The sequence below is a fragment of the Vanellus vanellus genome (genome assembly GCF_965231255.1).
Source record: "Vanellus vanellus genome assembly, chromosome: 12".
NCBI lineage: Eukaryota > Metazoa > Chordata > Aves > Charadriiformes > Charadriidae > Vanellus > Vanellus vanellus.
In genome coordinates, this window is record NC_138917.1 from 14992730 (window position 1) to 15009776 (window position 17047).

The window sequence follows — 17047 nt, forward strand, 5'->3', positions numbered from 1 at the left end:
TATTTCAGATAATTTGCTACTCATAAGAATGCTATTGCACAACATTCATATATCTGCTCCACCCATTTCAGAAAGAGAGAAAGGCAAAACATCTACCCTGAGAAAAAACATTTCTGACACCAAAGTCGGTTTCCTTGCCTGTTGCCAAGTTAACATTTCAGAACCTGCAAGAGGAAAAATGCAGGATTTTGTTCTCTGTAAGACGTGTCAAAAGTAAAATGGGATATTTAAACACTTCCCTCAAAACCTAATAATCACATTTCTTGAGCTTCTGTGAAAAATACACAAATTAGGCTTTTATTTTTCTGCCATATGGCTTCATTTGATTGAAGCTTAGTGTGAACAACCCACTTTTTACTGTTTCAGTTAAAAGCACGAGCATATTGAATTAATGTCCAGCCAAAATGAAATGAGGTGATCTGTAATATTTAAGACATTGTATTATCTGTATCTGAGAACTCATAATCATAAACTGAAATTGTTCAGCACTCACATTCACTTCATGTATAACATAAGTATCCTATCAAATTAACCAACTATAAGGCAAGGTGACAACCTGAGCTAAGCAAATTGTTTCAATTTCTCTTCATCATCTTGACATACACTTAAAAAAAAAAAAACAAACTGGAGGAAGTTTTACAAAGATACTTTTTTTACATTTTGTAAATCGCCAGTAATTATCAGATGGCATTTAAAAGACAAAAGATCGTCAAGCTTGCATTACACTCTACATACAGAGTATTGTTCAAATATAAACTAGAAGCCTTGTGAACATAGACACAAGTAGTTTATTTACTACAGGAACCTTTTTTTTTTTTTCCTCCTTTCCTTGGTAGCATGCATTTAATGACTTTCAAAACATCACAAACTGGACAAACAATAACATAACACCAACTGCACTGTGAGAAAAAGTTATTAAAAGTTATATTAATCAAAGTGGCACCGAGCAGGGAAACGCCCCCTTCCTTCACCCCTCCTTATTAACAGACAAACAACAGGAAGAAGAAAAAAATCCCAAACCCTAAACAGATGCTGAAGACTGAGAAGTGCACTACAGCAGAGCTATCTTGTACAGGGAAAAAAATGAATAAATTCATAGATGTAGCATCCCTTGTAGCAGATCCTCAAAGGTCTGGAGAATCCCTAATCAGAATATACCTGAAAGTCTACTAATGTTTATTTTAATAGGCAGCAGGAAATTTCATTTCATACTACTACTGATTTATATCCATACAATCCCTTTTGAAACACGAATACAAGCTTGCCTAGAAAAATTTAAAACTCAAAGATGTTACACATAAATGTTAAGCTACAGCAAATGTTAACTATACCTACAAGTACATACACATAGGTTTAGACTCCCTACTGTGATTCATATGAAGTTGAAATCTGACTTTTTTTTTTTTTTTTTTTTTTTTAAGAGTCAGTGTTATTGCTCTTATTGCTTACCATTAAAAAAAGAACTTGCAGGATAACAGACAAAAATAATTAAATTCTAAAGCTAATGAAAACTATTACTATTGGTGAGATAAAACAAGGTTTAAATGCAAACTGCCATATTATACTTCTTTTAAGTTTTAAGATTTTTTTAAAGTGGAATTTACAGAAATGCATCACTTTTTGCTGGAAGCATACAGATCTATTTTTCTTCCCCTGTTTACAAGCTAGCTATTATTAGCTTTATAATTAAAGCTAAGCCTTCTTTCCTGTCAATTTCCAAGGCAATTCCTTGGCATTTATTTTACTGATATAGAAGAAAAGCATTTTTGAAAAGCATGATGAGAAGAGTTAATAACTTATTACATATATGGCTTCTAAAGAAATGCTTTAACTTAAGAATATCACTCAGGTGTCTTCTACATCATTTTGTTTTCTCCTTTTTAAACAAATGGACATTTATAGTAAGGAACTAAGTTACAAAATCATCTTTAACTCTGAAATGATTCAATTTGATTCTTAACTTTCTTCACATTTCTGGGCAAAATTTTGAATAATATATCCTGCCGTTAGTATTTGAACAGCATTAGTCAACTAAAATACACTCTTGAAATATTATTAGTAGGAATTAGTAGAAATGATGTATACCACCTAGAAACAATTTCAAAATAACTACGTCTAAAAAAAAAAACCACATGCACTCACACAGCAACTTCTGAATAGAGGAAAAAAACCAAAAAGTGTCCATTTGGTGGTGGGGGGACAGTGTTCGGGTTTGCCCCAAAAATACAGGCAAAAAAAGCACAATGTACTTGCAGCCTTCCTCACATCTGTGTATATAAACAACCTTAGTGCTTTCCATCTAGTTTTCAAGGTGAGCTACGTTCAGAGTTCCACCGAAGGCTGCCTGTATTATAACTAGTTGTCTTTGCACACAAACTTTTTTTCACGCGCACAGTCAAGTGATTCCCACTTGACTCAATACAAGATAAAAATAAACACTGAAATAAAGCATTATTAAAAGATTTTAGAGTTTGATTACATAATAATGAACACTAATGGAAACCAGAAACTATATATATGTGTTTGTGTACATATAGAGCTATGTCTTCGTAATTGTTAGCCACATATCTTTCTTGATCCTTCTCAGTCCCAGTCCGCTCCCAGGGCTGTGCTGGTATGGGAACTCCCATGTGCTACATCTCAGCCTGGGAGAAGGAAATCTTAGTGCACGGGCCACTCTTTTGAAAGGCTGCAGCAACAGGGGCAGTTGCAGTGCCTTACTGTTTGCAGAGGAAAGAAATCAGCTGTTCACTGCATCCTCAGCTGTTCAATTCTTTCTTGGAAGAACTCCCAAGGCCTGAATTTGGCCTATGAGCTGCCAGATGAATCCTTATGTTATTTAGGGCTTTAATACACAAGCATCACTAGAATCACACTACCTACCTCCATGTTTTGTTTCTGCTACATTCTACAGCTACCAAGAACAAGTTTATGACCTTCCTATTATTTTGAACCAAATTTTGAAGATTCACGCTGTCAGAAAAAAAATCTCCCTGTAACAACGAAAGTCATCAGCATCCTTAAACTGACAAAACAACGTCCCTCAAAACCTATGGGAAAACACAAAGACAGACACTGCTACAGTGGTAAAACCTTAAAATCGATGCTAAAGTGCTACACAGATACATAACAGTCAATATTGAACAATTCAGCTTAAATACTGCAAAGAGGCTGAGCAAAAGAAGTCTGAACTAAGACTAGCATATCATCCTTACCGTGCTACTTGCAGCACTTTTAACATTCAGGTATTCACACCAATGTACACACAGTGGCACCTAACTTGTGTACTACCTGCAAAACTCTATTCCAAACAGCTTATTAATGATGCTCAATAAAGTATAGGGTTGTCTACAACTTGGAACTTTCTGACTGAAGGTTATCTATGCAGCAAAGCTAAATTTAATAAAGCTGAATTGCTATAAGCAAAGGTTGACAACAAAGAAGGACTGAAGACTTACCACAGTTTTATTTTAACATAGTACTTTGCAATTATAATTAAATATTTACTGCTCAATTTCATACATCTCATTCTGTCAGTTTTAGGCTAGTTCATTTACAGTTATACTGGTGACATCTAAATGACTAATAATATCTTACTCCAGACATTCAGAATAATTGGATTTGCCTCTGTTTTTTACATTTGCTCAATTATGGAATGCTCATCAATCCTACATTTAAAAGAAGTCCTTTACCCAACCTTACTTCTGACAAGTGACAACTAGCAATGATTTAGGGAGAAGATAATTTGGTCAGATAAGAGTCCTTTCAAGTAGACCCATACGTATACATTATTTTAAAACTGAGCGTAAATACTTGGAAAACTTTCTAGAAGTGTATTAAACTCAAAGTTTTTCATTCAACTGTCCATATCCAGTTGTTTATTATCTCCAAGTTTCAGTCTTTACTGTTATTTACCACCAATGTCAGAGAGAGATACTGTATTTCCAACCTTGGCATTACTTTACCAGTGAAAAAAATTCCCTGTGAATAAAAGCATCACTGAAAAAAAAAAGCTTCCTTAGATTACATATTTGCAATGCAAGATGCCAATTATTAGCACCTAATTTGGAAACACATGGTTAAGCAAAATCAGGTGGGAGAAAGATAGGTGTTTATAGATTCACATACGGTACTTACACTTTCAATGTTACCAGTGTCAACTTAAAACCAGCATGTGAAAAAATGAATACATTTAGATAAGACAAGAAGTAGAGGTGGACCAATGAATAACTGCTGATAAAATCCCTTTAACCTATTATTATTCTATATACATACACAATTTCTAATTCAGTCATAACTAGAGGGAAGAAAAAATCATGTATATATCTAGCCCGAAGAAAAATCGGTGGACAGGAATTCTGATGTGCAGGTTTTGACTCAAGTCAGAAGTTAAAAGAAAAATTCATATTGGACAGATAGATATCTAAGAATTGATCGTGAATTTAGCATCTTCCCCTGTTGGAATTTATTAAGTCTCTGGGTTTAAACCCCCACCATGCTTGCCAACCACAAGTCAGATTCTTTTTTGTTGTTGTTGTTAATAAGGAATGTCTCCATGCTGTCAGAGTATTACATGCTTTTATTTAAAATCAAAAGGATATGGCAGGCGATGAAACAGTGTGGTCTCACAGCAGTTCTGAGAATACTTGAAGCTATTAATCATTTTTCCTGATTTACTCACCTGGAAGGACAGTAAACCAAAGTTATTCCTCCCTATCGCGTCTTTACTTCAGTGTTTTGTATGTATTTTAAGGACATGATCTGAAAGTGCTTTCCAGAATTATGATGAAAGCATGTAATTGATTTTAATCATATTCTTCCATTATCACGTATCAGTATATTTTCAGATTAATAAAATGTTTTCTGCCTCCTTTAATTTCTTTAAGTTACAGCAACTAGAAGCTAGGCTTCCTAGACTATAGCACAGATTGAGGTCAAGAGTTTACAAAAACGCTTTTATCATTTAATCACAGTAATCAATCACTGAAATTAGATTTGTAGATGTAGCATGAAAGGCTTCAGAGAAAAAAACAAACAGCTTGATCCAAAAGTGTTTAAAATCAATTAAACAAGGTTTTCATTTTAATTTGCTCTAATTTAAGAGGGGATTTTAATTTAATTCCCACACTCAATTCTCTTCTCTCAATGACCCAGTTACACATTTTAAAAGGGAGTATTTGCTTAAGTCTTTCAGAAACGATGAATTAATAATCTGAAAGTGACATTTCATAATGGGTGGAAAAAATGTGACTTTTGTTCCCATCCCAAAGTACAGAGTCTGTTTCCATTACTTTTCTACAAATGCTGGAAATATACAGTGTTAACATGCAACGTATTTCTTAATTCCTAGTTTACTTGCTCTTTTTTTTGCCAGACTTCCTCAGCTCTCTGAACTTCCCTTTTAATAACCTGCCAAATTCATCTGCCAGTACCTTCAGTCCTTGTGCCTTACTGCGTCACTCAACTTTGAAGTCAAGTTTCAAAATAACTTTAAGATGCACTCAACTGAATAAACAAACAATTTCAGAAGCAAGGAGAATAAAGATAAAAGTATCACAGTCATTCATTGCAATGAGATATAGGTAACTTCCTGGGCTTTTACAGGAGTAACTATAAATTAGATAAATTTATAAACTATTTAAATATTTCACATGATATTACATAGCCATAATTACACATCAGCCAGAGGAAAGAGGCTCCTAAGAGTCTTAAAAGATAAAATAATTACAAATAAACTTCTGAACGCCATAAAGTTCCGTAAGTCCTTCTGAAGTGTACTAGCCATCAGGATACAACACCAGAAGGTAGCCAAGTACATAGTACAGCTCAAAGCACCAGATTTGTGGGGCTTCAGTAAAAACAAAGACAAGAACAACTTTACAGTTTAGATATCATGGTAGTACTATGGGAGAGGTAAGACTTTGGTCTGCTCTCCAGACTGTTTCAATCATTATTCAATGACTGCTCAACAGAAGATGCCAACTCCCAACTGAGCAAGGCTATGGAGTAAAAAAAACCTGACGTTCAGGGCCCGAGTGCTTTAACTTTGCCTATGCAAGTTCTGGGCAGTAACAGCATCGCCTCCTTCTCCTCTGCCATATCTGAATATAAACAGCTGCTGCGCTAGTTATTTTAAGGCTCAGAGGTAGAGAGACAGAGCTCAGCTGCTCACTGCCTTCTCTCTGAATCACATCACGTAGGCTCAGTACAAGCATGTAACTCTTCAAACTGGGTCATTTTTAGGTATGTGTCAGTATCTGAAGAACTCTGACACAAAAATGTCAGTGGGTGGCTCATGTTTAGGCAACCACTAGAGGATCTGAATTGACTTCTTTCACTTCAGCATCTAAATCCTGTCTATATACACTTTTAAGTAGCAAAGTGAGCTCCTCAGTTCTTTTCCTTACTGAGTATTGATTCAAACTACGAACCTGCACCCAAGCTCATCCAAAATACCATACAGAAGGAGATAATAAATACACCTGTAAGAGAGACTTATTTTGCCTTGTAATGCACTAGTGCAAGTATTTGTCATTCCCAGTAAGGAAGATGTTGAGACTCCATTAGGTATGGATTAGAATACCTTTTACAAGCAATGACATGAGGAAGAAAATGGGGATAGTATAGATAACCTTACGTCTCTTCATGCTGGAAAACCCAAGGTGTGCAGCATCAGACCGACCTCTAGCCAGGGCACAGCGTGCTGCACATATCTTGTCTGTAGTGAGGTTCACTGACATTATGGTCTCCAAGAGCTCTTTTAGGTTTTTCTTAGCAGTAAACAAGCCTATTCATCATTTCTACTGTCAAGCAAAAGGATGTTCACACGAAAACATGCTGCTTCACTTCAAGGTAAAGACAAGGACATGCCAGTGGTATCATCACCAGGTGCCAAGTGCGAGCTGCCTACAGGCTTCTCCGTTACGACTAGCTGGCTAAGTTTATCCTGCAGCCAAGTGATATGTGCAGAACAGCACAGGCATGCACCTACTCAGGTCACCTGTCATGTGGATCACTAACTCCTCAATGTACAATAGTCTCCCTCTAAGCATCACTACATGCCCTCTCCCACCTAACACCAGATGGTAGCAATACAAAGTATTAGGCAAGCAAGTAATGAAGGTAAAAAAAAAAAAAAAAAAAAAAAAAAAAGACAAGAAAGACTACACTAACAAATTTAATAGGAAAGGTTAGAAGCCTTTTTTTTTTTTTTTAAGAGGGGGGGATTTACTTATTTCTGTTAAATTTGGACAATATAAAAATCACTGGTAAGTTATTAGGTCTGCCTGAAATTCCTGGTTCTCAAAAGGGGCACAACACTTGTATTTTTCAGCAGAGTCACCAGTCAGTGTTCACTCCTTGGGCCAGCACAGAACAGGTTCCCCAACTCTCAGCTGCCTGGCGTTATTAGCCAACACTGAAAGCTGAAGTCAGGATTTTACAGAAGATTTGTGAAAGGAAAGGGAGAAATTATCAGCTCTCGTCATCTAAGAGGAGCACCTAAAATGGTACTTTGTATTCCACTCCCCTGTGCAATTCCCCACCAAGAGTCACAGTCTGAGCCTATACAATTATGCATTCTGAATATACCATGTAAATGCATACCTCTGTAAAAGGAAAACATCTAGCAGAGATCAAGTGTCTTGTTCACTTGATAAAATGAATGAGATGCACTAAAATGAATAATTTGTATGATTGATGACTGAACATGGATTTGATGATAGTCTTTATTTCTAGGTTTACATATACTCTACCTTCCAGATGTGTTCTTTAGTATAGCAAGAGCATCTGGGTAGCCATCCATATTGTAATCTCCAATATGAAGCGTAATTGGAAATGAAATTTCTGCTGAAGATTTGTCATTTTGATATGGTACAAAGCCCCAGAGTGTGTCTTTATTTCTGAAGTCTTGCAAGACTGGAATCCACTGCAAAACAAACAAACAAACAGAACAGCTAGCTAAAGAAATCCATTTTATTTATTTAACAATCTAATTCTATTTAAAACAGCTGACATTTCTTCACTGCATCAGGATTCTTAACCATTTACAAATTTCCAAAGAGGAAATAAGGATTATTTCCTAAGACTGTCACCAAATGAGAAAGTTAATTTGAAGTCTTTTCTGTGCACTAAATTACTCCAGAACAGAAAAAAATAGGTAAGGTTGTAAGTATTAAGGACTTGTGTTTTGGAATGTGTCCAGTGTATGGAGATATTCAGGAACAACTTCACTGAAATTCTGGCTTGCCTGGAATCTGTACAAATCCTTAAATGTAGGTAAGCTTAAACCATCAGGGCCTTGAGATCCCGAGTCTCTCTTGTTTTTCTTGAAATTGCAAGCAATAGGCAGCATTAAAGCTGGAGGAGGGATGAACCCTCATTAAATTTGTGAGCAACACCAAACTGGGGGATACAATCAATGTGCTTCAGGACAGGATGGCCATTCAGAGGGGACCTAGAAAGGCAGGAATGGGTAAAAAAGGACCTCAGAACAATCAGCAAAGAAAGTCCAGCACAGGGGAGTAAACCTCTGCAATGGTACAGGCTGGAGACTGACCAGCTGGGTAGCAGCTCTACCATAAAAAGATGAGTGGGTCCTGGTGGACAGTAAGCTAAAGCTGAGTATGGCAGCTATGACAGCAAAGAGCATACTGCACTCCAACTGCTGCCTATTCTGCTGATTGAGGCGAGTGATTATTTCCCTTTATTCAGCACTTGTTAGTCTGTATGTGGATCCTGTGCCTAGTTTCGTGCAAGACCAAGAAAGATTTGAGAATATTGAGTGTGTTTAAGAGAATAGTCACCAAGATAGTCAGGCATTGAATATTTACGCAAAGGACATGCTGAGGGCACAGAGCTTATTCAGCCTGCAGAACAGAAGATTTAGGGAGGATCTAATTGCGGCTAAGGAGATAACTGAGAAGATGAAGCCAGGCGCTCTACTGAGATACGTGGCAGAAGAACAAGAGACAATGGTCACAGACTCACACAAGGGAGGTTCCAACCAGAGAAACAGACAAAGAAAAATTCACTATGATAATTTAATTAAACTAGGAAAGCGGCCCAGAGAAGTTGCAGAATCTTTGTCCTTGGGACTTTTTAAAGTTTGACTCAACAAAGCTCTGAACAACATGGTCTGAATTCAGCGTTGACCCCGCTTAAAAGCAGGACGCTGGATCTCCTACGGTTCATTTTAGCTTGAATGATTCTATTATTCATGGATATTTAGAAGTTCAAGAGCTTCAATTCCCCTCCTATCTCCCCGGCAGTAGCAGATACTGAACTATTTGATAAGCAATTAAGATTACAGTATCAAATTGAATGTACAAAAGAAATGCAAAGTATAATTTCTCCAGGACAAGAAAAAGAACATAACTGCACTTACTTTCCAAAGTGCTGCAGAGGTGCTAAATAGGAATTTATCTTAATTAAAATCAAAGTAGTTTCACAAGTTGGACTGAAGCTGAAGTACCAGGGTTAACATTTCAATGCTACAGAAAAATTCAGTGCCATTTTTAAAGCCAGAAGTAATTTATATGTCAACTAAGTGACAATGCCTTCAAAAGGACAGAAGGGTGCCGTCTTAAAGAATCACTATCACCAACATCAAAAGCACTTTAACAGCATCTTAAGTGTCCCCCATCCAAGCCTGAATTTAACTATTTCAGGAACCAGAATGAGATCCCCGACAGCATCATTTCCTGCTGTGGAGAGACTCCCTCACTAACACAGTCCTGCGAGCACCAACATTCCTGCCACATGGCAATTGTGTGCAACACTTGGCCTGGTCCCTGGAGATTACAACCAACCACATACATATTAAAGAGACCCCCCAAATTATTAAAAAAGTGCACTGAGGTCAGCTTTGTTTGGATACCACAGACAGCTTAGAAGCCTGGAACAGTTCTGCCAGACACTGCATATACTTAAGTGCATGTCTGCCTGTGTAAGTGACAACATCTGAACTGCAACCACGGTCTACACCACTCTTGATGAAAACTCAAAGTTGAAATGAAACATACTTTGACCCCACTCCCCCCAACATATGAGTGCCTATTTAGTTACTGTTAGCTGCTGAACGTTTGGAAAAAATCTAAGAAACAGAAAATAAGAAAAAGACTTCCGGAGGGCAATTTTTCAAAGGGTTACATTTCTTAGCACTTATTTGTCATGCAGAAGACAGATGAAACAATGTTATTGCAAAACACTGTAATTTTGAAAACCACTGATTGAAGTCAGAACCATGAAATATAATGTAGTTTTTACTTTACACGGTATCATTCACAGAGTCATTGCAATGAAATCCAATTATACCCATCATATACTTTCTAAATGTTCCCATGTATAACAACACTATTTTAAAGAAACAAAATTACAAATGAATTTTTAGGCACAAATCCAAATTTGTAGTCTGCTTTTACTCTACTGAAAGAGTGATTCATAGAAAGCAATTTTACAATCATAAGGTCTACAATGAAATGCAGAGATATAAAACAATAGGTGAGCAAAACAGAAACCTCACCTATTGCTACCAAGCATCCTCACTGTGCATGCTACAGAGTAAGATTCATCTGTCCCACTGAACAAGTTGTGGGCCCTTTTATAACAGCAGTAACATTTCAAAAATATCAGTCTTGTTCAATGTGTAAGCAGAGCACATTCTAGCACCATACGTAACTTACTCTGACAGTTTAAATTCACAGTAATCCACATTTTTGATGAAACCCATTCTGTGTATTTCTATCATAAATGGTAGTATTCTGTAATGTAATGCAAGATTAATTGTGCATGTGCCTCAGGACCTACACTTTAGTACAGAAGGCAGAAAATGAAAAGAGGTTTGACAATAATATAAATCTCTTTCTTCTTTTGTATTTGATAATCCAGACAATTACTTTAAGCTTCATGTTTGCTCTTACTATTTTATTAGGAAAAAGACAAAAACGAATTCTTTTTCTTTTACTCTAAGATAGAAATAGGTGGTTATATTTGCAGTTTTCTGACCATATGATTTCTGTTACCTAGCTTAGATGAAAAAGCAGATTGAAAAATGGGATGAATGTATCTAAAAAGAGTTTAAATGAACAAATAATAATCAGAGAAATCAAAGGTTTACTTCTTCCCTTTCTGTTAAATTCCATTGCATAACACCACTAATATAATTATTTAAAACATTTATATACATATTTTTACTCTTTCAATTAATGATTTTGTAGGCTAAAATAAGAAAAATATCCTTATTTAAGTGCTTGAAAATTTGTTTTCAAACACTTCAAATATTTCCTTTTCAACAAGCAGAAGAGAATACTTCCTTGCCCCGTGAAAACAGCATCTTTTTCATTTTGAAAAAGATCTCGGGTACTTGAGAAAAATATAAAGCTAGTTGCACTCACCCCAACTCAAAAAAGGCTCATTTCTTCCAGAGTCCATATTCTTCTATATATTAGGTAAGGAAGTTCTCTTGCTCTAAAGGCTGTTAGCAGGTCTTTGAGCCAAACCCGTGGGATTAAAACATCTCAGTTTTTAAACTATGGCTACAAACCTATGAAGCACGAAAAACCCATCCAGTTAGCTGCCCACTTCCAGGCCACCTAACACAGGCAGGGAGCCAGATGTGAGTCAGAAAGCATTTGGAAATTGGTAGCCCATTCCTGGCCAATACCTTTTCTGGAAATGACAGGGTTTCTCCTCCTTTCTGTGACAAATGCTACCCCATCCTATAGAAAGATGAGTATCAAGCGTGGCCCGAAGGAACTGGCCACAGCAACAGAAGTCCTCTTCCCTGGGGGTTCCCCTTCTACCGTACATGTGCACTATAGTTCAGCTGCACATAAAAAAATACATCCGGTAATTTCAGGAGGCATTAGGCTTTCAGTGCATAGGAAGGTCAACTGAATTCCGTATACAGTTGAGTAGCCACTATTGCACATAAATGAATTAAGTAAATTACCTTTACATTACACCAACAACTTATGTTGTTCAAAGGCCAGAAGATGACAATCCCCCACACTGATTTAACAACAGAGAAAGGAGTAACCAAAGCAGTAAAAGTCACATTTTTCAATGATGGAATGTGGCTCACACAGCCCCGTAAGCTGCTTTGAGAAAGGCGAGCAACTTAGAGATGATGAGAGAATCTTATAGAATCTGAGATTTATGAATACTACAGCAGCTGCAATCCACCCCCCTTCCCCCTTTAAACTGTTACAGGAATGAGAAAAAACTAACAGTGACCAACTGTAGCTGATAATCAATGCTGTCTGATACCTCTCTTGTCTACAGAATGATGCCACAAAGACCTGTGGTTTGCTGTAGGATGCACTGCTGTGTTCTACTTCAAAGCTGCTAGATTTGCAAGAGGAATAAAGCTATAGCCTTTCCTTTGTACAGAGAAAGGTTATAAGAATCATCAAACCCACAAAGAAACTCTCAAATTAAGGGGCTGAAATAATACTGTTTGCCTCAGGAAACAAAAAATCATACTGAATCCTTGACAAAATTAAAGGCAAGATTAATCACCTCTAAGAATATTATAATATCTCAAGTTTCTACAATTAACAGTACTAGGGACTTTAAAACAAGTTTTGGGGAGTGCTCAGTCTGATTTTCAAAATCTAGATGAGAGATCTAAATCAGAGCAGATTTCACCTGTAATAGCTACAGACTATTTAAAGAAGTCTGAGGTGTCCTAACACCTGCCACAGTCTGAAATAGCACATAGGATTCTACTTCAGATCTGAAAGCAATTCTTCTGTTGCTATGGAAGCATTCACATTCTTTTAAAATTTTAGTAGGTCTGGATCTCCTTAAGTCACTCCTATGAATTTTTTGTTGGCCTTTACTTTTGCTCCATCATCGAAAAGAAGAAAATTTATCTGAGATAATCCTAATACTTATAAAGATTAAATCATTCAATAAATTAAAACCTATGGTGAAAGGCTATACTTGAAATAATTCTCCTAGATCTGCTTGGCTTTCTAGTAGCCATTCAGCTGTGCCAAAGACATAATGAGAAATATACTGTAGACTGACAGATATCAAACAAGATCTTAGCAGAACAAGTCCAAAGCCTGACATGCCATTGCATGCCTCTCCACAGCATAACTTTTAGAACCACAAATCCTACAGATGCATATTTCTGATTGCTATGCATTTCATCCCAAGGCATCATACACTGTCATCGAACTGTGGTAACTGTTTTTCATTTGATTTCATCAAATGTCACAACAAACGAGCAGGAAGGACAGAACCAGGTCCAGTTACCGTAGGCAAAGTATTGTTTGTAAGACAGTCATCTAATTTGTCATCTTTCAGATCTGAGATCAGTAACTTTCTTAAAAAAAAAAAAAAAAAAATATATATATATATATATAATTTGGGAAGCTATAATTCTTAGCAACACTCTCAACACTGAAAACCCCCACCTTAAAACCTACAGCAAAACCTGAACAGAAATAATGGATATATAGCATTTGGTACTTTTTGTAAAGTACTTCGCAAGTAGACTTGCAATCTCTCAGTTTTGCATAGATTCCCTATAATTACCTACCTGTTCCACAAGGGATACCATCCCCTTGTGGAAACACATTCTGTACCACAAGGACTCATTATTATTTCCCTCACATTGCAGAGTGATTAAATAAACAAGAGGAATTGATCCTAGTCTGTGGCCACAAAGTTTATGTTTAGCATTTCTCATGAAGATTAACTTACTTAGTCAAAGCTCAGAAGTTGGGGTCATCTGATCTCACAGTGACCAAATTCAATGAAATTAACACATTTCACTTCCAAATAAATATGGGAAGTAACGTGTTTGAAGAGATTTCTACCCGAAGGAAACATGCAACACATGGGAAAAACTGCAGACATGTGAATGAAGATAATGAAATTTTCCACTGTTTCAGACTGGAAAAGATAGAATGCTTTAGAAGAAAAAGCTCCATCACCTCTAGATGAGTCTAAGAGTGCAAAAAAAGAGTATTCTAGATATAAATCTTTAAAAAGGTTAGGCCAGAACAAGTCATTATTGCATACCATTTGATAGTCATTTTTAATTAAAAAGTAGTTCTAAAAATATGCAGGGAAATTTGCTTTAAAGTTTCTAGGTAGCTCTTCATACTTTCTAACCTGTTTTTCTAGCAGGATGAGAATTCATTGGATTCTTCACTTTTTAAAATAAAAAGCCAATATTTGGCTGCTAATTTTTAACTGAAATGTCATTATCTTGTAAGTTATTTTAAAATTGAAATTACACAGTGAAATTGCTAAATTAAGTAAAAAAAATAAACATTCTGATGAGTATTAAAAGTGGTATGTTAAAAATCTGATGTATTTGTAATTAAATATTTGACCTCTATCAAAAAAATGAAATAATGAAGGAACAGGAAAACTCTCTATGTGCAATGTTACTTCAGAGCAGGCTACAACAAAAACTCCAGAAAAATGCTGATATTATGCAAAGTGACCCACACCTTCCTCTGCCACTACTCCATCACTTCCTTCTAGAAACGTACCACAAAACAGATATATAACTTCTCTTTAGCACACTGCCCAGTCACCCGCTACTCTCAAGTAACAGCTTTGTATCTCTCAATAGTACATGCTGTTTGTGTGTGGTTGATTTTCTACACCGAAATTACTTTCATTGAGAATTTGTCTCAAATTTACTTGAGCAGAAAAACTCAAGTGTCTTTTACTACTATTATCAAGAGTAAGGAACGAAGTTTAGAGCTAAAGACCAGTTGTTTTTTGACATGAGTACACCAACTACTCAACAGTGAACTGTAAGCAGCTCATTACAGTGGTATAATCAGTGTAGTATGTTTATCAAAAGCCTGTTCTCCCCTTTGAGCAGAAAGCAATGCAAATATCATGAACTGAGCATCTACTTGCTTTATACCAAGGCTATGACCTGTAAATCAAACTCTGCTGTAACACTGTGTATCCTGCAACACTATAATCCATTGCCTCTATTTGGTTTTCACAGGGAATTAACGTTAAAAAACCCAGCAACAACAAAGTAACAAAACAACCCACAAAAATCCAAATGCAGCATGCACAGGAAAACATGCATTTCTAAGAAGAGAGATGCCAAGATCAGAAGGCTGAAAGAGATACATTACCAAATCTCGAGTTACTTACTCTTTCTTACACTGATGGTATATTCCATCCTGGTTATACTTTGACTACTAACCGCATGCTTTCCTTTCCACTACAGAGTAATTTTCTCACTAGTGGGAAAGCATGCCTATCTAGAAATTCTGATTCTTTAAATGAGAAAAATCTACGCTATGAACTTGGGATGGGCTGTAACAAGAAGCACCTTATCAAAATACGTACTGTTCCTTGAGCAAACAGTCCATTCACCTATAAATTCTGAAATATAGATCAGAGAGGGTACTACTTACACACAGAAAAAAGTACCTTTATTTTGTCAGTAAGGGAATAATTGATAATTCATAACCTGATTAGAAAACGTGTTTGACATACATTACAAATTTCCATAAGTACACTACAGTGGGGTTTGCTGTCAGCTACAAGTACCTTATAGGTCACCTTGGCCTTTAAGTTCACATTGCTAAATATGAATTTAGTAAAAACATTTATTAAGGCATCAAACAAACATTAATTTATTGTAAGTTGTAACTATTATAAAGCAGGGAACGGTTAAAACAGATTAGCATACATTCTAAAAGAAAAGAATACGTAGTAATCTATGACATGAATTATGACCATGTCTCTCAAAACAAGTAGTGTCATGAACAAAGAAAGCTGAAATAGTTAAATAGAAACCCAATCCTGAAGATATGTAGCCTAAGGAAGCTTTCATATACTATTTGGGAATTTACTTAATTAATAACAATCAAGGACACAGTAGAAATAAGGGGTAAGAGGTGTGGGCTGGTTCAACTTGATATGTGTGTGTGAGTGTATGTGCATACATATATATATATTTAACTATAAAATATATATTTAACTATAAAATAACTCCCTAACTTAAACTGAAGAAGCTTATTTGAATTAATTAGATCTGTTTCAAACTCTTAACAGAAACCTTGTTTGTCATGCCATGTTAGGGCAGTTATGGTACTTAAAATGCAGAGTTACGCAATCAGGAAAGTGACTCATCAGAAACATCTCTTCCACCAAATCCATATTTTTTTAGATAGCTAATAAATAAGTAAATAAATAAAAGTCTCTTATGTGCAATAATTACAGGTGAGGAAGTTTCATTTCCCTTTCCTGAAAAATCATGTTCCTATTTCACAAAGCGCAGTATGTTCCTTTGTTTTTGCAATTCCACACTCACAATACCTGATCCAATCCTAGCTTAGTTAAGTAGATGGCACTTTTTTGACATGTTGTATCTTCACAGACTGGTAATAAATGTTCACTTTGTCCATCCCCATCTGTCAAAGAAAAAAAAAAAAAAAAAAAAAGACTGTCAGCTTTGTATTTGCAAAATCAGAAACCCTGTCTGCAAGAGAATCAGCTGCAAATAATCTATTATTTTTTTAAATGTGAAAAATTACATAAAATAAACCAGACCTTTTCAAAATGCTTAACCTAATCATCTAATCTGGGTCTTTCATTTGAAGATTGTCTTTGTTGATGCATTTTCATCTTGACGCATAATATAGAGAAAGTTTTACTTCTTATCATGATGTGTTTACTTTTACTTCTGATACGATGTGATATATTTAGAAGAATAAATGCTTAGTAGTTTACTCAGTCCCTGTGTTTAGTTTGGAAAAAAATTACCTTTTATATAAATCTACCATCACGAATCTCCCATACAAACTTAATTGCCTAAACTAGTTTTAAACTCCTGTGCTGTCAGCAAGACTTTAGGAAGAGTCATGAGTTCCCATGTCATATTGAGAGATAAAAAAACAACATTGGAAAATTGACAAACACAATAGCTAATAAATTCCAGGCTTATAGAATTAGGCAAACCCGAGTAGTTTACAAGTTTTCAAAAATGTTCTTCAAGCACCGTTAATCCATGTGTTTCCAAAGCCTTTAGTAGAATAAGAACCCTTTAAGG

General features: G+C 35.9%; 1 protein-coding gene across 1 annotated transcript in view; it reads right to left on the minus strand.

Annotated features, from left to right (window-relative positions):
* Positions 1–17047, minus strand: part of ITFG1 (integrin alpha FG-GAP repeat containing 1) — a gene marked incomplete at its 5' end in the record, with an annotated part of 88997 nt that overhangs the window by 29549 nt on the left and 42401 nt on the right. The window contains 2 exons of the mRNA XM_082489605.1: positions 7755–7927; positions 16315–16409. Of these exons, the coding sequence (XP_082345731.1) occupies positions 7755–7927; positions 16315–16409 (268 nt within the window). The remainder of the gene's footprint in view (positions 1–7754; positions 7928–16314; positions 16410–17047) is intronic.